Source organism: Mytilus galloprovincialis, chromosome 6 (assembly GCF_965363235.1).
Source record: "Mytilus galloprovincialis chromosome 6, xbMytGall1.hap1.1, whole genome shotgun sequence".
In the NCBI taxonomy this organism is placed as follows: domain Eukaryota; kingdom Metazoa; phylum Mollusca; class Bivalvia; order Mytilida; family Mytilidae; genus Mytilus; species Mytilus galloprovincialis.
In genome coordinates, this window is record NC_134843.1 from 72,842,084 (window position 1) to 72,865,198 (window position 23,115).

At 32.3% G+C, this 23,115-nt stretch overlaps 1 protein-coding gene across 1 annotated transcript; it reads right to left on the reverse strand.

The window, feature by feature from the left end:
- Positions 1 to 131: 131 nt before the first annotated feature.
- On the reverse strand, positions 132 to 22,491 carry LOC143081021 (cell adhesion molecule CEACAM1-like). The gene is made up of 7 exons (XM_076257255.1): positions 22,377 to 22,491; positions 20,532 to 20,822; positions 18,876 to 19,175; positions 8,372 to 8,656; positions 4,101 to 4,385; positions 2,868 to 3,179; positions 132 to 424 (listed from the first exon to the last, which is right to left on the reverse strand). Exons 2-7 carry the CDS (start codon positions 20,755 to 20,757, stop codon positions 132 to 134), a joined length of 1,701 nt encoding a protein of 566 aa, XP_076113370.1. The 5' UTR covers positions 20,758 to 20,822; positions 22,377 to 22,491.
- Between the last annotated feature and the right edge of the window lie 624 nt (positions 22,492 to 23,115).

Sequence of the window (23,115 nt, forward strand, 5' to 3'; positions counted from 1 at the left end):
GCCACATTTCCCGTTTTCATTCTCTATTCGATACTGAATGTGAAGACAAAAGAATCGTTCCGAACAAAAGCAATACGAAGAACATGTCAACGAGTATATGTGTCTTATAAAATAATAAGCAAATTAATGCATCATAATATTATACCTTCGAATGTTAAAGTGATATTTTCTGTAACACATCCGAGTTTATTGCATATACGTATTCCATATTCACCAAAGTCATCTTTCGACTTAATATGTATAGAGGAATAAATTCTATATTTGTAATCATATCTATCTTCCTGAACCATCCAGATGAATCCAGTCGTACGAGTCCAGTCCACTGTTGGTTTAGGGAATGAAACTAGCTGCATTACTATATCTTCAGTTCTTTTAACTTCTGTTTGGATTTTCTTGAAGTCTGATATGACATTACGAGGTTTGCCTGCAATTTATTTATGAATTATAAAACAGCTTTAGTGTTGAATGTTTTCTCATTCAAAACATGTTTGGTATCTAAGTTACCTGAAATTGTGTGAGGGGTGTCCAAATCACCTTTTTTGTCATTTTTCTTTCTATAAAATAATATTTACCCTTTAACTGTATTCTACATTATTAAAATTTCATAAATTATGGTGATGTGATACGTTTTTAACATAAAACTAATCGAATAACATGTTAAATAACCAAATGCAACAGAAAAAGTGTTTATCTTAAAAGCATTCATTCCTCAATCATTTTCTACGTATATTCCTTCAAGTATACCCGCATAATACATCAAAAAGACCATCAATGTTTAGAAACTAAGTTAACTTTAGCTATCATGTTTTTATCAGAGTTAACATCTGATAATATGTGAAGCAACATATTTAAAAGTTTGGCAAATAGAGGATTTTGATTTTATTAATAAGAGATTCAGTATTTGCATTGAAAATGTCACGGTATTATGTTTACAAAAAAAACATAGCAGTAAATGTATAATTTAGAATTCATTTTTTTAAATGCTGAATTGAAAGAACGAAAAATAACATAATGAATGAAATGTTACAAGTTAAAAAATAATATAGAAAATGCTATTGATATAATTATAAATTTGGCCCCTTGTATTAACCAGCTGTAAGAAACTTTCACAGGATAGGGAGATTATACATATATAAATTCGTCGTCTGTTCTCCTTCGATAAATAAAATATTTATTCACATTGTTTAATAATAATCATGTGCATATTAATATAAATTACTCTTTTCACCAAAGATGTTTGATATGAAAATCTTTTATGAATATTCTGTTGCAAGCGAGACGTTCAACAAGCTTCAATCCTTTGTTTTTGTATAACATTCCCATTCCTTGTAATATCAGAAAGGAAACAACACTAATTGCTAATAAAATACATTTCTCTGATTTCATTATGCTCATTTTGTTTAGCGAGTTACAATTGATCTGATCAGTGTGATTAAAGTTTATTAACTGATTAAGGCTTGACCTGTTTTGTATATATCTCAAATGTTTTCTTCTATGTGTATATTTGTTGAAGTATCAAATAGTAGCAAATAGTTATCAAAGGAACCATGCTTATAAACTAATATGCAGACGCCCGTCTCGTCTACATAAGACTCATCAGTGACGCGCAGATTAAAATAGAAGTAAAGCCAAACAAATACAAAGTTAAAGAGCTTTGAGGACCCAAATTCAAAAAAGTTGTGCCAAATGCGGCAAAGGTAATCTTTGCTTGCGATAAGAAAAACCTTAGTATTTCAAAAAATATTCATACTTCTATATAAATGACCATATAATTGATATGCATTTCAACACCGAAGTGCTGACTACTGGGCTGGTGTTACCCTCGGGGACTAAACGTCCACCAGCATTGTCATCGACCCAGTGATGTAAATAGTTATCAAAGATACCAGGCTAATTATCTAATACGCCAGACGCGCGCTTCGTCTACATTAGACTCATCATTGACGCTCAGACCAAAATAGTAATAAAGCAAAACAAATACAAAGTTGAAGAGCATTGAGTATTGTTGAGCACCCAAAAATCCAAAAAGTTGTGCCAAATGCGGCTAAGGTTATGCCTGTGATAAGAAAATCCTTAGTATTTCGAAAAAAATATACTTCTGTCAACAAGAAATTTAAAAAAATTACCATATAATTGATGTTCATGTCACTACCGAAGTGCTGACTACAGTGAGAATAATTATGTGGTAAGGATATGCATTCTTGTCGTAATGATTGGTATGTTTTTCCATTTATGAAGGGGTAATATAGACCTACGCACTAACTATAAACAGGTATTCTAGACTTTGACACTAAATACTGCCGAGTGTATACTACAAAAACATCAACTGTTTTTAATATCTGTTTTTTTTTTCATTACGAAACCTTTTTATAATTAAACTATGTCAGGAGATATCACTTATATTTCAAGAAATCAAACTGTGGTTGTAGAATCAAAAGTGTTGCAATCAATATCATCCGTTTGCACTTTGAAAATCGTTGACATTACAACGCTCACGGTAGTTTCAAGTAACGGCAAGATTATTTCGACGCTTTACACATCAACGTTACAATAACACTATGTGTGTTGATGTCATATGAGTTAGCGGTACATTTTGAAATTAAAACAACAATGATTTGGTAATTTCAACAATGTAAACTTAATGTTTATAAAGTCAAATTATCAATAAAGTCATATTAAGCTTGATAAACAACAATCCGAACAATTCTGAAAAATACGTAAACTAAAATCGAATCAAAGAAATGCTAAACGTTTGATTCATGAATCCACTAATGCAACATCTCATGTAGGTTATGATTTTTTTTTTAAACATTCTACAAGATACGTTGAAAGTCAACACTGATATAGCCTTCTGTCATTATACTTACAATAAATCATTAAGTTTACTGTTCTGGCATCTCCATATTCAATCCCATTTCTAGCCTGTATTGTAAAGTTTCCCGAATCTTCACATTTAAGAGGAGGCAGTTCGGATAAAAACTCGTTACCCCTTTTCGTATAACGTAATGGATGTAACTTTATTAAAGATGAGCTAAATACTAATTCCGGATCTGGGTTACTTTCAATACGTAACCTTAACTTGAGATTCACGTCTTCACTGAAACAATAGATTGTAGCGTTGCTCCATTCGTCAGTTCTAATTTTATCACTTAGCCAAAGTTCCCTTATTTGAGGGTAATCTGAAAGGAACAACCAATACTTTATAAGTACTTGTATCAACTTACTGTTATGTCACTACAATATTAGATGCTTAATGTGTTTTTGCAATTTGCAATGCAGACATAAGACCAACTAACTAATGCAGTTTGTTGTGGCTACTGAGTACTACATTTGTGGTATCAAATCCTCCAACTGCATGTTAAAATTTGAAGACAAATCATTCACAAGATATTTTTTGCGTTAGCCAGCACGAACAAGATTTTGAAAGGAATAAACACCCCATCTTCGATCAACTATGCTCTGTAGTTCATTGAGTTGAATTGTCCTTATAGATATAGTATGAACAAAAGATGATAATGAAAACCGTTATTTTATATTGAATATGTATGACTTTTGTTAATGTAAGATACGCAAAGGTTTCGCTTTTGAAGCGTGTCCCTTTTTATCAGAGTAGATTAATCTTTAATTGATCATAAGTCGTTTAATTTAAAACTGTTATGATTTAAATAAAAATACATTATTTATATTTTGGACGTAGTCTTTAGACAACTTTGCATTGAGAATAAAACCAAGACATAACTGAAAAAAATTAAACATTATGTTATATAAATTTCAATCTTCCGCTGCGTTTTTCTGGAATTACCTTCATCAGGGACGCTCAATGTCAAATATTTAAAAGTCAATTATTTAAAAAAAAAAAAAAAAAAAATCAATTTTAGTGGAACTTTTTTGTTATGTAAGCTAATTGGTTGATGCATGCATTACACCGGATGAAACATTACTTGAAATGTTTAGGTTTTGTCATTTTAGAAAATAATACTTTTTTTGTAACTAGTTCCCAACTGTGCTTTTATTTCTGTTTCATTATTAAGGGAGACGATTTTACAATTCTTAGCACTCTCGGCTATAATGTATATTTCCACAGATAAATTGATACTTACACTGTACATTTACAACTAGATCTATCCCTCTCCTCATTGTTATATTATAAGGATGGATAGCACTGCAGCGATAGGTCCCAGCCTGATTCTTCTTTATGTCTGATACAGTTAGATTATGATTTGAATTGATGAGTGCAAAATGTTTGGTTCTTTGAACTCTAACTTCCCAATTGAATATACATTTCGGATTGCAATCTGCATTGCAATGTATAGGACCTAATAAAGTTCCTTCTGTAACATTGATAACCGTGTATTCAGGTTTCAGCACAATCATGTCAGGACCATCTGTATTCAGTTTAATAGAATATTTTGATCTTATGTAAAACACAATAAATTAATCATTCAACGAAAAAGGTAAACTAGATTATACCAAAGAAGAAGTGAAAACTCTTAGATGAAACAGATGGTCCGAGACCACAATTATTTCTTAGTGCATTTCTTTTAGAACATAAATGAAAATAAAAAAAAAATCACACCTGCGCTTTCTCAAAGAAACTTTTACAGTGTGTTGTACTACTTTTGGGACAAATTATATCAAAATTATAGAAAACTTCATCGGCTCTAACTCAAAATATGGACAATTTTATGTTTAGGGCGTCTTGAAATCTTTTGACAGCTTCCGAAGTGCTAATTTTTAATCTTTTTCAGCTGGACCAAATCTCTACTTTCCTTTAAAATTCTGGACCCAAATTTTTTTACAGTGTATACGTAATTTCACCCCTCTTTACTTGCAATTTGACGCATTAAACATGGAGAAATAAATTTGGAAGGGGTATAAAAATTAATGGCAAGTAACCCAGTTTTAACACCAGGGACTATATTTGTGAACAACGAAAATCAAGGGACGACAATTGTGGTCTCGGACCAGATGCAGGACTGCAAGACAGCTAACAGTCTAATATCATGGGTAATAAAAAAAATTTAAAAAAGGCTATCAAACGTTCACAAATTACTTACTAAGAAAATACATAATGATCAAGAAAACCTGCACTATAAATTGCCTGTAAGCTCAGGATCTCCAAAAAGGTAAGATTCCTATGTTATGTGTTATGTTACAAATTTTAGAACGAAGGGACATATTGTGAAAAACTGATCAATCGTGATATACATATCGCTGTACGGCAAAACAATAATGTTGATTCATGCTTGCAGTAATTTACATTTCAAATTATTTGGTAAGTATTTATTGTTATTACTATCTAACTGTTATTATTTTTCAAAATATGACAAAAGACGATATTGACTTTTCTTTTTTTTCCTTTTGCAAAACATATGTAGGCAAAAACACTTCTGCTTTACCTATATTGTGTTTTGAGTGTAAGAGCTATACCCCTTTTGTTAAATTGTAGCATATACCCGGACATGTTTAAATAAACTAATCAAAGAAATCGGTTTTAAAACTGTGTATGACGAACGCCCCGTCACAAGACTCATCAGTGACTCTCGAATAAAAAAAAAATGAAAAGGCCAAATAAAGCATAAACAATGCGTGTACCATGGAAATGAAACGAATGTCGATCACACTACAGGGTTGCGTTCAATGTCGTAGCAGCTAATTCTAATAGAATGCTACAAGATATTTTCGATTTTATAGATATGGAAGACGAAGAAGGATCAATCCTTTTTCTTGATCAAACAAAAGCTTTTGACTATGCAGAATGGGAATGGTTAGATGCATGTTTAGAAAAATTTCAATTTGGGGAAAATTTTCGGGAATGGGTTAAAATGTTACTAAAAAATGCTAAAACTTGTTTAATGACTAACGGTTTTCAATCAAGATACGTCCCAATTTCTAGATCAATCCGTCAGGGCTGTCCAATATCACCGATGCTATACATTTTACAAGCAGAGCCGATGGCAGCCACAATTAGGGCTAATCCGAAAATTCAAGGAATAAATTTACCCCACCCTGACATAAAAATGAAAAGAAAGAGGTTAAGATTAACATGTTTGCAGACGATACACAATTTTTTAATAGAACAGAAGAATCAATCGAGGAAACATTCAAGGTTTTAGAAATATACGAGAAAGCATCGGGTGCTAAGATAAATTATGAAAAGACTGTAGGGGTATATTTGGGTCGTTGGAAAAATAAAACACCAAAATATAAAAATATAAAAAAAATAGGTGGTCAAGCGAACCAATTAAAGCATTGGGAGTCATGCATGGATACAGTGTTGATATAGAAGCTATATGGTTAGAAAAAATAAAGAAGATTAAGGCGTGTCTTGAGGTTTGGAAATCTCGTGACCTAACATTGAAGGGCAGGGTCTTAATATTAAAATCATTGATTATATCTAAAGTAGGGTTCGAAATCGAAATGCGAGGTATACCTGAAAAATACAAAAAAGAAATAAACAATGTCATGTGGAATTTTATATGGGAGGGAAAAGTAAATTTAATTAAAAGGGACGTGTGTTGCTTACCGGTAGATAGAGGAAGGGGGGATTGGTATGATCAATATAGACTCGTTCATTAAATCCAAACAGATCAAAAGTATGCAAAAGATTTTAAGATCAAAAACCGATAACTGGAATACAATAGCCAAATGGTGGCTACAGAAGTTTGATATCAAATATAATTGTGATAATTTTTTAGCAAAGTGTTCGGACTTACGAGGATTACAAATGGAAAATTTTCCAAAATACTATCTTGAGTTTATTAAAACGTGGTCAAAATTTTTAAGTATACAAAGTCCAATAAATAAAAACGATATCCTAAACCAACAACTTTTTGGAAACATAAAAATTCAATACAACAAAAAACCTATTTTTTTCGCTAACTTCGGAAAAAGTGGAATTCATACAATAAAAGATATTTGGGATGAAGAAACGAAAAACATCAAAAGCGACAACTTTATATACAATACTCCTGAAGATAAGAGAAACTGGATCTCGGAATGGACAAGGCTGAAATTAGCTATTCCAAAATTGTTCAAGGACAGACTAAAAAACGTCCACGTTGATCCAGAACCCCCCAAAAATGGTTATTACATTAAAAATACATTTAAATTTTACGATAAACAGAATAAAGTAGTAATCCCAAGTGAGATATCTTTAAAATTAATCCAATATTCGTTAAATTTAGATATAGTTCCAAACTGTCAAATAAAATGGAATATTCAGTATAATTCGGAATTACCGTGGAAAAAGATCTGGATAAATTTAAATAAAAGTATGTCCTCTAGGAAAGCAAATCAAATTAGCTGGAAAATTGTTCATAACATTATCTATACGGAGCAAAAACTATTTAGAATCGGCAAATCAAATAATGGCAAATCCCATTTTTGTAAAACAGAAAACGAAACTCTCACACACCTTTTTCATAGCTGTAACATTATAATGGTTGTTTGGGAACACAGTTTTGATGCGCTTAAAACATATAATGTACTTAATAACACTGTATATATTCCATTGAGCGAAGAACTTATCATACTAGGAATGTACGATTACAATAAAAAGTACAATGTCATAACTAATACGATTATGAATACAGTTAAATGGATTATTTGGAAATGTAGGAATATAATCAAATATCAGTCTAAAAGTTTTACTTCCAGTCAATTGATAGCATATGCAAAACGGGAACTGAGCAGTTTAATTGAATCTATGGACAAATCATTATCATATAAAAAAGAAAATTTTGCAGCTGAAATAAAACTTATAATAAATCTTATACATTAGTAAGTGACGTAATAATTTGTACTTACTTTCCTTTTCTTTTTAGAACAAAATAATACATCCAACTATAGAAATATCCAATACACGCATTTACAAGGTCGAGCATGTGACCTATAAAATCACTGACCGACACATAACAATGTAATCCAGGTGTTAAAAGTACAAAAAATAAAATGTCAATTATATAAGTAAAGGTAAATTATTGTGTAGATTGTAGTGTGTTTTGGGGGACTTTTGATGTATTTTATTTACTGGTAGAATATTGTGAATAATTTATACGCAAACTCAATCTGTGTAATTAATATGAATGTATAACTTATGTATGGAAAAAATATAAAATAGATTTTTTTTTTTTTTATAAGAGTCCACCGTTTATCCCTGGACGATGGATCATTGTAAACACAGGGCCCCCTTGTGTATTCTTCCCTGGGTTACACAAGGAAAATTGTATTCAGGTGATTTTCAATAAATGTATTTCAAGTCTTTTTAACGTCTAGACTAGTAGTGAAAATCTTGGTAGCGCTACGTAGCAGCTACGATATTGAACGCAACCCAGTTGAAATTAGATATTGATAACTATATTATACTTACAATAAGGATCCAAAACAATACTTTGACTCATGTTTGATACTTTCCCGAGATCATCAGTTGCCTGACATGATATGTTCATGCCTTTGTCCGACTGAGTAATTTTGTTTAATATAAGCTTCTTATTGTTGTTGATATATCCTCTTGGGTTTCCGAAATACTGATATGACAGATTTGAGGGTATATATCTAGGCCATCGTTGCACAGTTGAAGTACAGGTAAAGGTAATGTTATCGTGGACAAATGGATGCTTATGATCAATGGTTAAAACAGGATTCTCTGGTTTTGCTAAAATAATTGAACAAAATTAAAATTACCGTTCAATCCGTATATTGTATATTCAGAAAATAGTTATAATGTATTCTATAACGGTATATATGACTGTAAATGAATAATTCAACTTCATACAGGAACTTTTTCGGAAGAAAGAAAACAAGTTAGCAATATCCTTTAACTCAATATAATGTAATTCAATAATAAATAAATTCAGTTATTGTAATTATATAACTTAGTATGATTTTAATTGACGGTGTGTTCGATTAATTTTTTACTTGTCACTTTCATATGCTAATTAGTTTAGCCCGTGAAATGTTAGTCAGTGCAATTTATCTCGTGTGGTTTGGTCATTTGGATTCAAACCTTACTCGGAGCTTGACCAAAGCTATAGAATTTACCCGCCCTCCCATTTTCCCATTGTGAATATTTTCTGCTGCTTTTCATTGATCTTTTCAGTTTTGGAAGAATGATTATAGAACCAGCGTCATGGCATATATAACAGACTGAGTTTGGTGCTTTCATGTATTGTGAATGGACTGGCCGAATTTACTTTAAGCTGCTATGGATTACCCAGAGGCTCCTGATATAACTTTTTTACTGCAGGATCGCCCGTCAGTAGTCCAATCGTCATCAAGTTTTGATTGACAAGTTGGTTCTGTTTCTCTGTTGCAATAAATGCTATGACAAATTTATAGCAAAAAAATCTTAATTTCTTTAATGCTGTTGATTCATAGTTTATTTGTTAGATTCATTACATCATGAGGTCAAACAATGAGAATACAAATTTATACACTACAAGTACACTGACATGTTATCTAGGCTTCCTTTTCCATCTATGTGTGTGTGTGTATATATATATATATATATATAAACAAGTCTAAATTGAAAACAACGTTTAAACCTATGATTGCGTTGGATAAAAACCGCAATTTTTATACGTGTGCATGTAACAAATTTCGTTGTAGAAGGGTCTAAATACAGCACAAACAACATTTTCCAAAAGACCAAAAGAGTGAAAAAAATATATATAAACAAAACGCATTTGACTAGCAGGTCGAACAACTGATGTTCTTAAACCCTGCTGACTGCCATTGGCGATTGCCAAATTCTTTGATCACAAGGTGTGACAAAGTGGATTTCTATATTAACTAAATACCAAGTAGAAAATAATACACTTGCGGCAAAGATGGTATACCACAACATGAGGTGTTAGATTTTTTTACACCATATCCGGATTTCGACAATTTATGTCTCTTCAGTGATGTTAATAGGGATCGAAATGTATTTGGAAGGCCATTTAATTCACCTCAATTCAGGATAAACTCTTGAATTTGAAAGAGTATAAATTGAAAACAACGTTCAAACCTATGATTGTGTTGGATAAAAACCGCATTTTTTATACGTGTGCATATAACAAATTTTGTTGTAGGAGGGTCTTAATACAGCACAAACAACATTTTCCAAAAGACCAAAAGAGTGAAAAAAATATATATAAACAAAACGCATTTGCCTAGAAGGTCGAACAACTGATGTTCTTAAACCCTGCTGACTGCCATTGGCGATAGCCAAATTAATTGATCACAAGGTGTGACAAAATGGATCTCTATATTAACTAAATACCGAGTAGAAAACAATACACTTGCGCCAAAGATGGTACACCACAACATGAGGTGCTAAATTTTTTTTACACCATATCCGGCTTTCGACAATTAATGTCTCTTCAGTGATGTTAGGGATCGAAATGTATTTGGAAGGCCATTTAATTCACCTCAACTCAGGATAGACAGTTGGAAAGCAGGTCACGGTTTGACCCCAAGTTTATCAGCAACAATTGAGTCACGTGACCGTGAAAATTCGTTAAAAAAACGGATGAGACAAACCTCATTTTAACTCACTGAATACTATTGTCGTAATAAAAACTTATTGACCTAACTAATCTTGAGTATCCATAGTTTATTCTCGTCAAAATCAAAGCCCTTTATTCTTTATTTTATCTGCAAACTTGGAGTTTGGGTGAAAATTGTCAAGTCTCCTGAACGAAAAATCTTAATATTTACGAGGAAACTAAAAATGATGGGCTGAATTTAAATTTAATAAAGCATCTCATTAAGACAAACACTCGATATGAATATCTCGGCAATAGAATGTTGGATACGCAAACGTCAAATTGATTTCAAACCGAAGCGGTGGTTTTTATGCCGATTTGTGCAAGTGGTTATCTCCCCTTAATATCACCAGTCAAAAATAAAAACCCAGCAAAATGCATAAAAATTAAAAAAGGAGTTTACTTTACAAAAATTAGAAAGAAAATAAACGAAACTAGATTTATAACTATGTTATGATAATATAAAGAAGAGATATTTCCCCCTATTTTTCAGAGAAGGACTAAATGTAAATATTAAAAGACAAAATATTACTGCAGTAAAAAAAAACCAATTCAGAAATGTGGATTATGACACCTACATGTAAAATTAAAAACCTAGCTATATTGAAAGAAATTAGATCTGGCGGATGAAATAAACTACATGTAATTTTTATATGTGGGATCATTCCTAGCTGAATGTTTTAAAACACTTCTGATTATATTTAATGCAATAAAACATAGTTTATACAATTTCAATAATCTTTCTGAAAATTGATATAATTATTAAATAAACAGTACTGATCATATATATTTTATATTCTATAAAGTGTGACCAAGAGTCACAACAAATTTCTTCAAATTAAGAGAGTCTTTAAACTCAAGCCTATGTTTCTTAGTTGAACAGTAAAATACAAAAAAGGGATTTATAAGTTTTATACCAAAACTATTGACAGAAATTCTGTAAAAAAAATATGTTTTATATTATAAGTGAAAGTGACACGATTTTGAATTTCAGAATCATTATTATTATTGTAAAATCAAACTATTAGATTAGCTTGCACAGTAGCCCTTTGTCTTATTTCTCAGGGTATTTTATAGATTATGAAAGTAAACTTTTTGGAAAAAAATGGGGCTTCTTCTGTTGAACAGGTTGCTGTATCAGCTTCTTTAAATAATTACATATTTATAAACAAAGTATTGTATATTATACTTTACCTGAATACTAGTAATAGGAAATGAAACTGGTGGGACAAATTTTGTGCATTTTACTTCAATAATGATCAAAGATGCTTAAATTTGACAAGAATTTGCCATTTGAATAAATTCAATTTTGAAAGAACACATCTCTATGAATAAACTTCTTGTTTGGCTGACTTGGCTTGAGTGAAAAAATATATTTTAACAAAAGGCATTTGACTAGCAGGTCGAACAACTGATGTTCTTAAACCCTGCTGACTGCCATTGGCGATTGCCAAATTAATTGATCACAAGGTGTGACGAAATGGATCTCTATATTAACTAAATACCAAGTAGAAAGTAGAATTTGCCATAATATTTAGAAAACAATACACTTGCGGCAAAGATGGTAAACCACAACATGAGGTGTTAGATTTTTTTACACCATATCCGGATTTCGACAATTAATGTCTCTTTAGTGATGTTAGGGATCGAAATGTATTTGGAAGGCCATTTAATTTACCTCAATGTAGGATAGTCTTTCCGCTATATAGATGATGTTCTCTCACTAAATAATTCAAAACTGTGATGAACGCATCTATCCCATGAATCAAGAGATAAAGAATACAACAGATGCAGTTAATGCGAGAACAGTGCCGATTATTGCTCCCGTTTGAGATCAGACAGTGCTAAGACACGAAGAGTAAAAAAGTCGGATTACTATCCTCAATGATCTTGAATGTCCTATTATTGCCTGCACGCTGTAGTATACTTTCGTAACAGTTTCCTACGGATCAAAGCGGTCGGTCTAACTCCGACAATAAGGTGCGTCCCGTAACATTCGGGAAAACTCATTCGATTTTGTCTAGTCGGATTACAATCGTGATTATGTCGTGACAGGTTCTGCTGTATCGGACCAAAATTCTAACGATGATCTGTGTTTTCTGGACAGTATCGTGTGGAACGGGCATGCTCTGGACAGATTTGTCCTTGCTGTTTTTTGCCGATTGAGTCCAGATTGCATCCCGAATGCGAACCGTTTTTGACGAAACCGTTCCGGAAAAGTACCGTAATTAATGCAAAATTCGGCAATAATACCCTCTTCTGAGTCCCGACAACTACAGAACACGATACGACTTAGTCTAGACAAAGCCGTTTGTAATGCGGTACATCAGAATGAATAGGATTGCATTCCGACAGTACCAGATCATCCCAAATATGGCGAAAGTTTTATAACAAATATATATTCCGTCAGCATCGGTTCACTGTCTGGTCACTGTCTGATGTCTGTCAGATCGCATTCGGCAGAATCGGGACGCTGTAGGGATAGATTAAGTCGTTTTTAACAATGGGAAAGATGCAAATCGGATTAGAATTGGATTGAGAACGGGATAATCGGGTCAAGTTCGGATGTAAACGGCTGAATTTGGACGCTTCCTGAACAAAATCTGATTGTTGGCGTGATTAAATAAATATTTTTACAAATTTAAATAAAAGTTTGCATTTTCAGCCTCTTTTTACAAGATCATGATCAGACTTTTAACAAATTTTTATCGGGAATGCTCCTAACAAGGACGGCAGTAAAAATCGTGAATATATATCTTTACTTACATCTAGAAATTGACAAAGAAGGTCGGTTAAAAAAAAAATTACGACAAAAGAGATTATATCAGCTTCCCAATTGAGAACTTTCTATTTCTTTATAGCAACATTCACGCAGCGCCTGCATTCGGAGTATATATAACTCCCAATTGACACGATATTACCGGGATTGTATTTCCTATCATGATTCCTTGAAAGAGGGTTGCTGTTTACAAGTTAGCTATGAAACCAAGAGTTTCAAATGGTGAAGTTGAAATCACTCCTTTGTAAATTTTATGGTTGCCATCACGAGTTGGTTGACCGTTATGAAATAGCCGTTTCACAGATGATATCGGATATATTTCTTATGTGACTACAATCCTGTTCTCTTTTTTACGAGTGTGACCTACATAATTAGACTATATACCGGGTTTGTAATAACATGAGCAACACGACGGGTGCCACATGTGGAGAAGGATGTGCTCACCCTTCCGGATCACCTGGGATCACCCCCAGTTTTTGGCAGGGTTTGTATTGCTTAGTCTCTAGTTTTCTATGTTGACGAATCGGAATAAAAGACAATACAGGTGATATGTTGTCAAGAATAAGTTTTTTTTATTCGTTTGGTGGGTTGAAGCTTTTGATTTTGCTGTTGAACAATGGTTGAGTTGAATTTTCTTTCGAGCGTGGTATATTTGTAATTTTCCTATTTTGGAATGTTATATGTAAGTTATATACGTAAGTTAGGTTGGTGCATTTAAAATGAAAATGTCATATGACTATTATACATTGTCACAATGTATAAAAGTAAACCATTATAGGTCAAAGTACGGTCTTAAACTCGAAGCCTGGCTAACACCGAGTAACAAGCTATCAAGGGCCCCAAAACTTACAAGTGTAAATCCATTCAAACGGGAAAAACAATGGTCTAATCTTGTAAAATACGAGAAACGAGAAACACTTATGGATCACATTAACAAACGAACTACGGAACATCATAGTTCTGATTTTGGAGAGGAACAATCAATTGCATCGTATTTAAACGTTTTAATAGGTTCCAACATTCACCCTTATCTGAAACAATAGCGGAACATCACAACATAGAAAGACACACTATAAAATAGAAATTGAAATGGCTTCACTCAATCAAAAGACATATTTACACAAGGAACATACACTGAACGGATACATTTTATCTATGATACAATGTAAATACAAAATCAATAAAATAAGAGGCGAACAATAAAAGTGACAGTATCATACTGCTGTGAAATGTGTTCAGAAAATTAACATAACCTTTAACAAAAATCTGCCATTTACAATAATGCCCACAGATAAATCAAAATAATTTTGTTGTTCGGTATACAGTTTAAAGAAGAATGGAAATATTTTTACAAAATATATAATTTTGATGTTCATAGTAAAAAGAAATGAAAATTTATAGCAAAACCAACCACTTATCAAAGCTGGTATATAGACAAGAAATAATCCTGAATAAGTAAACACGAAATAACAAAAAAACATTACAAATAGTATCAGCAGGGTCAAATTAACAAGAAAGTACAATTTGAGAGTACTTACAGTTACTGAGAGCTAGGTAAAAGCCAAAACCAATTAATAAAAAGAGAGTTAATTGGTGCCCACACCAAATTTTGGGGCCGAAAATATGGAATTTTTTGGTGTGAAAAAAGTGCAAAATATTATAAAAACAATTGGTATGTTGAGGGTGTTGATCCACAATTGCCAGAACTGGTCCAATCCAATTAGTTATGATAATGCTATAAAATATAACTTAATTGTGCAGTTGATGAAATGAGATATCTTTTAAGTGCAGTTGATGAAATGGAATATCATCTAATTCATTTTCAAGACTTGATTTTGAAACTCGTGACATTTTTTTTAGAAACCTCGATTCTGACTATTACAGACGCATCTACTGACAAGACATAATTTCACCACGAGTTGTATCTCACAGATGGACTCTAATGCAAACTTAAATTAGTCACTCATACAAGTATATGAAATGTAAGTCAAGATAACCTTATTTTTATCAGGACTCCTTGTTTAGTCAAGATGCATCTATGAACAAAATCTTATGAACAGAATGTCATGAACTATGGCTTATACGTGCACAGATAGATGGAGAGGCGTGGTGTAATGGTTATTGCATATGACTACTAACACAAAGGTTCCTGGATCGATCCCCGTTCAGGAGATAACATTTCTGGGACTGAATTTTCGGCTCTCCCTTGACACCATTTGCGAGTGTGGTCTTGAGAAGCGTTGATAGTCCATCGGAAGAGGACGATAAATGGCTGACCCGTTTTTAGAGAGCGCCATATCTCTTGCACGTAAAAGACACCCTTGTGGATTTCGAAAAAAAGAAGGCTAATGCCGCTGCAAGGCAGCACTCGCACCTGCAAAGTGGAAAGGGATTAATATAAGTTGCAATAACTTGTTTCCCAATCGACTATGGATAAATAGGTTTAAACTAGATGGATGGACTTTAACTTTGTGATGGACAGATGAAATACTATATCCCTTCCCCACTCCGTTTGACAAAAGATATAAAATCTTAAAGCTGTCAAATTATTCCTCTTAGTAAAGGTTGAGAAATCCTAGTCAATGTTTTCATTTCTTTTCGGTTTTGGTGAAATTGAAAAGTATCAACAAACAGTCACAAAAATAGGAATGTAGTTTGGTATAAAACATTTAGCCATGAATTCTGCTCAAACCGATTTGAAGGGTCAACTTAAACTTACTACCAGTTATGAGAAATGTTGATCATTGTTGAATGCCTCATGGTGACTTGAAGGTGGAGGCCAACAATAAAAACGTTCCAAATTTGTGTTTTACCATGTATTATGTATTAATATAAATATTGTCTCATGTACATTTTCTCCATATCCCTTCATATTTTTATTGGGTATATACGACAGACTAAAAAACTGCTTCATACTACAACTAAAAATCAGAAATCTTCACACAGTATGTTGTAGCAAATTATCCTCTTCGGAACAACTGATAAATCATTGACAATTTTTTTTCAGTTTAATCTGTTTGGTTGCAGTAAAATTGCAAAGTGTTAAAAAAAACACCACGTAGATATTTGAGAGGTTTAAAAATCACTTTCAGTTACTGGAACATGTTACCTATAAAAATTCTCAAAAACGTTTACGTTGAAAGTAAAGATATCTATATTATGATTATTTTCTAAATGGTGAAAACTGTATATTATGTATATATAATAATCAAAATATAATAGAAAATAACTATTTTAAGAAAATAACGCAAACTAAAAATCATTTCCCATGTTTCGACAACGAGTTTTTGTAAAAACATGGTACCTTGTTTACATTTCTAAAAATAACCTGGTTTGGGAAATCCCCAAATACGGGTCATGCATTCTGTGCATAATAAAACAATGAACATTCATTGTTACAAATATTTGGCATCTTCTTCTCATACAAAATTAATAAAAAAATGTTTTTTATTTCAATTACCTAAAATCTTTTAATTTTCATGTACCGCAGAAAATAATGTAGATCCGCAGAAACTCTATCTCAAACCCATATCATATAATTGACGGGCTTAGTGCCGGCCCAGAATTTTAAAAAAACATGCATCAGAGACTAATATCAACTGAAACACATCACAGGAATTAAGTATTTTAATGTCATGGACAGTCAAAGAAAACATGACTTGTGCAATGCCAAAAATGAATTATTCGATAGCAGTAGGATTATTAGGAGTTAAAACAGATCAAAACTGAACGTGTTTGTGTCTTTATTCGTCCCGTTTGAAAAGAATAAACATTAAGTTTTGTTTTAATTTGCTGATGACAAAATCGATATCAGTGCCAATGTAAACTATATTCAAAGATCTAATTAAAACATTGGTAAGATAACCTTTACTAATAAGTTTGTTTAAAGGTCCGATGAGTTAACACGGATCACATAGTGATTTCCGCGATTTTAGTACAATATTACCGTTAAAATTTAGGATGTGAAATACCGTTTTTAATAAGTTTTACATCCAGGTCCACTGTGCAAATTATTTCGACACCTCTTTTGCCAAAACAATATTTTTTTCACCACTTTATCATTTTTTTCGCCAAGTAACACAAATATTTTTTTGTTAAAATTTTCATTCTTTCTAACACCCCCCGCCCCCTAAAAATAATAAGACGAGCCCCATTGTTGTTTATGACCATTCCCTCAAACTTATCTTATATAGTTCATTTTTTTATTGAAATGAGGCCGTTTGTTTTCTCGTTTGAATTGTTTTACATTGTCATATCGGGGCCTTTTATAGCTGACTATGCGTTATGGGCCTTGCTCATTGTTGAAGGCCATACGGTGACATATAGTTGTTAATGTCTGTGTCATTTTGGTCTCTTGTGGACAGTTGTCTCATTGGCAATCATACCACATCTTCTTTTATATATATACATTGTAATAAATAAACACTTAACATTTACTTTTAAAAAGAAAACTTTTTTTAACGTAAAAGGGGGAACATTCATTATATTTTCTAAAAGAGGGGTCTACTTACTTTTAATAATAAAAAAGATATAAATCCCGGCATAAAACAAAATTCTTACAAATGTTTTGAACATATACCAGATAGATGTATAGTATTTTGGGAAAGTTTCTTCAAATAACAACATTACATAGAAGGGTTGCCCTCATTTGCGGGTTTGTACCCAACCCTAATATTATATTTCTTCATAACGACAGTTTTCTTTTCTGGACCATCTTAAATGAAAAAGTTAAGACGTAAATCCATGCTTGAAACACGTGTGTCACTCATACAACTTTTAATGTACCCTCTCAAATCAATTATCTATATCAAAGTCAAAGGATAGAGTTCTGAGATTTTTCTTGCATTTGAACATTTGTCGTCATAACACCAGTTTTCTTCTCCGGCCTATCGTGTAAAGAAGAAGAAGAGACATAAAAGTTTGCTTCAAACACGTGCGTCGCAAAGTGGTTAATAAATCCTTTATGGACATTTGACGGACCCCATTTAACCATATCATTTTGTCAAACAATACAATCAACACTTTTAATAATTAGTCCTTTGTTGCCTACAGCTATAAATTGCAATCAGATGATTGTTGATTTTCTGTCAAAATCTAAACGACTTCAAGGTAAATTCCGAGTATTGTCTGATCAGGTAAAATCCGAGTAACTCGACAAAAATAAATAAACAAGATGGATGAATTAAATCGTTTTATATATATTCTTTCGCAAATGTTGAATTTTAATCGCCAAAGTTATTAGTTGTATCGCCAGCGGAAACCCTGTGAAGAGCCAAATTTAATAATCTATGAAATAAATTGATAAAAGTTTTAAGTAATGTATGGTAACGAAATCCCTGACTTAATAATATACCAGTGATGCATTGATTACGTTCGTTACAATCTATGACATCACTACACACATTTTCTGAATCTTAGAATTTCAAATATACCCATCAAAGATACCACGATATGAATGGCGGTACCAGTTGTGTGTCATTGGTTCTGTCAAAAAAACGATAACCAGAAAACAAAAATTAGTTCACTTTGTTGAATGTTTTAGATGAGTTAACAAATTAATTTCGTACTTGTTACAACTAAAATACAGCATCCATTGTCAATGATCATATTCCTATAACCATATTCCCTTGATCTGTACAGCCCAGCATCTGTCTTTACCACACTCGTAACGGTAATGTTGATGGTGCTTACATCCAATGTCATTAAATCATATATGAATTTTGTTCCAGCAATATTTCGAATAATATTGTCAAATTGTACTTGATATATAGCAACTCCATTGGGTGTCATAACATCAAAAAATTCAGTCCAACTGGTTCTCCATGATAAAGTAACATTTTGGTAAATTTCAGCAGTAAATGTGGTATCTGTAAATAAGTTTGCAATTGTTAAAGCGCAAATCAGAGAGTAAACTTACAATTGCTGTTTTAATAAACGGTGGCCTATAGTTGCTAATTTCAGACAATCGTGAAGTTTTATAAAGAATAGCTGCAAGCTCTTGAATACCGAATGAGTTGGAAAATTTATATCGCATATACAGGTGAAGTTGGTTTATTGCTACTTAGGTGGGGAAATTGTTTATTTCAAAATTTAAATCGTCTCGTTTGTCATATATTCTGGTACTTAGAAGTCCACGTATGTCAAATTCGAAGTATAAGTCTAAACATGAGACAGAGGAAGACATGTCAGTTTTCTTTGATTTTTGATAAAAACCCGTCCTCGTGTATTTGATTAAGGAATTGTTCCTCGTCGTGTCTTTTTTGTAGAAAGGGTTTATCTACTAATTTCACTTATCAGACAGGTAACAACACATTCAATCAAAATACCAACCAACCAATTAATACATTGGAATAAAGAATGTATCATAATGTCCTGTACCAAGTCAGGAAAATAGTCAATGTTATATAAAAGTTCGTTTTTGTGTGTGTTACATTTTAGTGTTGTTTTTCTGTTGTGTCGTAGTTCTCTTATATTTGATGTGTTTCCCTCAGTTTTAGTTTGTAACCCGGATTTGTTTTTTTTTTCTCAATCGATTTATGAATAATTTACTACGGTTGCCTTTATTTAAATATGCAGATGGAAGATTGGAATACTTTTTATTTCATATAAAAAGAAGATGTGGTATGATTGGCAATGAGACAACTGTTCACAAGAGACCAAATGACACAGAAATTAACAACTATAGGTCACCGTACGGTCGTCTCAAATGACCAAAGCCCATACAACAAAGTCAGCTATTTAAGGCTCCGAAATGACAAATGTAAAACAATTCCAACGTAAAAACTAACGGGCTAATCTATGTACAAAGAATAGAACGAAAAACAAATAAGTAACACAGCAAACGAAAACAACTGAAATACAGGCTCCTGACTTGGGACAGGCACATACATACAGAATGTGGCTGGGTTAAACATGTAAAGAGGATCCCAACCCTCCCCTAACCTGGGACAGTGGTGTAACAGTCCAAGATAAGAAAGAACTATAAAAATCAGTTAAACAAGGCTTAACTCATATCAGATGAATACAAATAGAAATACAAATATCAAAACCACAGAGTGCACGTGACCGGGTACTTGTACATCCCAACAACAAAAAGACACCAATTAGGATCTGAAAGTACTCGCAGCTACTGACAACAAAGCCAATAACAACTTAAGCATTTTCGAACTTTTTGAAGAACACCAACAATTTGTATTCAAAGTCTTATTGTAATATGAACTCACTTGTCATCCAAAACTTTTGTATGGTATATTCTGAAATTTCTTCTTGACCAATAAATTTTACTCCCACATAATATTCTGAACACATCTTTAAATTTGCAATCTCAAAGCTAGAGTGTGGAAATGGTATATCTTTAAATGGTCTTCCTGAATCTAAAAACACGTTGTCATCTTTTGAATCGTTTAGCTGAATCCGAGACCACATCACCCCTTTGTTAGAAGGGATCATCCATGTAATTTTAGCTGTATTATCAATTATATCTATTCGAACATCTGTTGGTGGATCTGTGTGACCTTAAAGATAATGAAATTTTGAAACGGCCTGTTAAACAAAGCATTCAATGGAATGCAAATAAGAAATTTTATAAATTCGAAATATATTATATTCTAGTTTTGAAATTATGTAGTATGAGCTTTCAATTTAATGGTCATAACCCTTATTAACGTTCTTCAATGAATATGATTGACATTGAACAAGAACTTACGTCATGTTGGTTTCTTGACGCCGTTTTGAACCTCAAATTGCGTATAAGCTAAGGTTCCTTGTCCAATGGTTGTGACAAAGAAATATGGTAGAGGTACTTTGACGTGCGTGCATGAAATTTTTATTGTAAATAAATTTACTGTTTGCCTTTTTCGAAGTTGTCATAAATTAATCTTTATTCATAGGAGTGATTTTTTTTTTATTTCAGCGACATCTACTTTGGAAGTTAACCATTTTCATACATATTGCCTTTACGGTACAATTTCACAAGCATATTCTGTCATATTTTCGGTGTACAATCTTGGCATCTTGTGGATAGTCAGAAAGGTTCGTGATTAAATATGACATGAGAGAGTTTATGAAGGGAAGAAATAATTCTGAATATAGTACTTTAATCTGATATCTAAACAAACTGTACTTTTACTACCTTTTTTTAACTTTCAATTATTCTTAACTTCGGGAACTTTGCAATAGTTTGATTGAAATCCTTAATCGTCTAATGAGGTTTAACAGAAACGTCTTGTTTTTTCTGGGTTTTTTTCGTTTTTCGATAATCCCGTAATTGTTTAACTGGATGTCAGATTAAATTGTCAAGGGCAATGAATTATTCTTGTTTTCTTTGTAAACGCTATGTTATCTGTACCTATTTAATATTTACATTGCTTATCATTTTAAATCATATAAAAGTACAAAATGTGTTTAGGATGGCAATATTTATTTTTATTGTAGTATGTGCATGTATTATCATACTTATTATAATTGGTTAAATACGATATTATAAAAAAAAAACAATCACTTGTTTAATTTTAACGATTATGACATATTCCCAAAATGACATATTGGTTCAGTTTGAATGAGCATTGTCGGTGTTGAATGCATAGCATGAGACACCTGCAGCTCTAGCGACACAACCAATTCTCGCTATTCTCTCGGTGTTTGTTTGTGACTTGGATTTGTCTCTTTAAGATCGATACACGAGATTGGAACATCGATAAATGTCTACATATACTGCATCAATACAAAGTTTACTATCTGCAAAAAGGATGTAACAGATATTGATAGATATTAGAAGATGTGGTATGAGTGCCAATGAGACAACTCTCCATTTAAGTCATTATTTATAAAAGTAAATATACTTTAAAATTAACTCACCAGTCGCAAACATAATAGAAGACAAATCAACGAGAAAAATTATGAAAACGCAAATCAACTCCATGTTGTTCTTGATGAGCACTAATAGTAGTTCCCAGTTTTCATAAACAAATGCTGAAGCCGGAGTTATTCTTTTTGAGGACATGTACAAAATTCTGATTCATGATCATCATTTTCAATTACAAAATGTCTTAATGATTAAACACACTTACCGAATATTTTCCTGGTAAGGATTACTTCCTTCTTCGTTTTTTTAATGAGGAGGCGTTGGAATGTTCTGTTTGTGTATCCTTGATATCTTGTTGCAACGATATTTTATTAAAAAAAAATTATCGTTGAGTTGATGAATAAAAAAAAAAGGTGGATAAATATTATTTTGCACGTGATTTGGTAATGGAATTTTATTTTCCTGATTTTGAGACGAATTGCAGACATTCTTAGCCTTCTTTTCAAACGACCTGAAAAAAGATTTGTTCTGTCATCAGACATTGTCACCTTTTTTCGTGGCGTCATATTAGGAATTTCAGAGGAAAGCAAGAAATTTGGACGTCATTATCGAATTTGGCAAATGAAGAACTGAGATGAAACGAATCATAAGTCGATCTATTTTTAAAATATTACAAGTCATGAAAGGGAAAAATTGAGTAAGAATTAGAGAAACTGGTCTCGATGAAAGGAAGCTTTTTTTAATGACAAAACAAAAATATGAATCAATCAGGTAGAGTGTTTACATACAAACAACTTTAGCTCGAGGAGTCGGTTTTAACATCCGACATACTTAAATAACAAAAACTAAATAAATATTAAAAAGGAAGCACCGAAAAATGAAGATCAGGAAATTCTTTGAAAGAAAGAAAAGACGTTACCAGTGTCCTTTAATTTTACTTCTCCCTATATAGTTGATATTTTTGTTTAGATAGGAATATATATTCCTAATGAAAAGCTGTGATA

Coding starts and splice junctions, on each gene's coding strand:
- LOC143081021 (XM_076257255.1), bottom strand. CDS start 20,757: ATGATCCCTTCTAACAAAGGGGTGATGTGGTCTCGGATTCAGCTAAAC. Junction 4,386..8,371: donor TATTGTTTTGGATCCTTATT/GTAAGTATAATA, acceptor AACTGAATACAG/ATGGTCCTGACATGATTGTG. Junction 3,180..4,100: donor TCTAGTTGTAAATGTACAGT/GTAAGTATCAAT, acceptor TGTTCCTTTCAG/ATTACCCTCAAATAAGGGAA.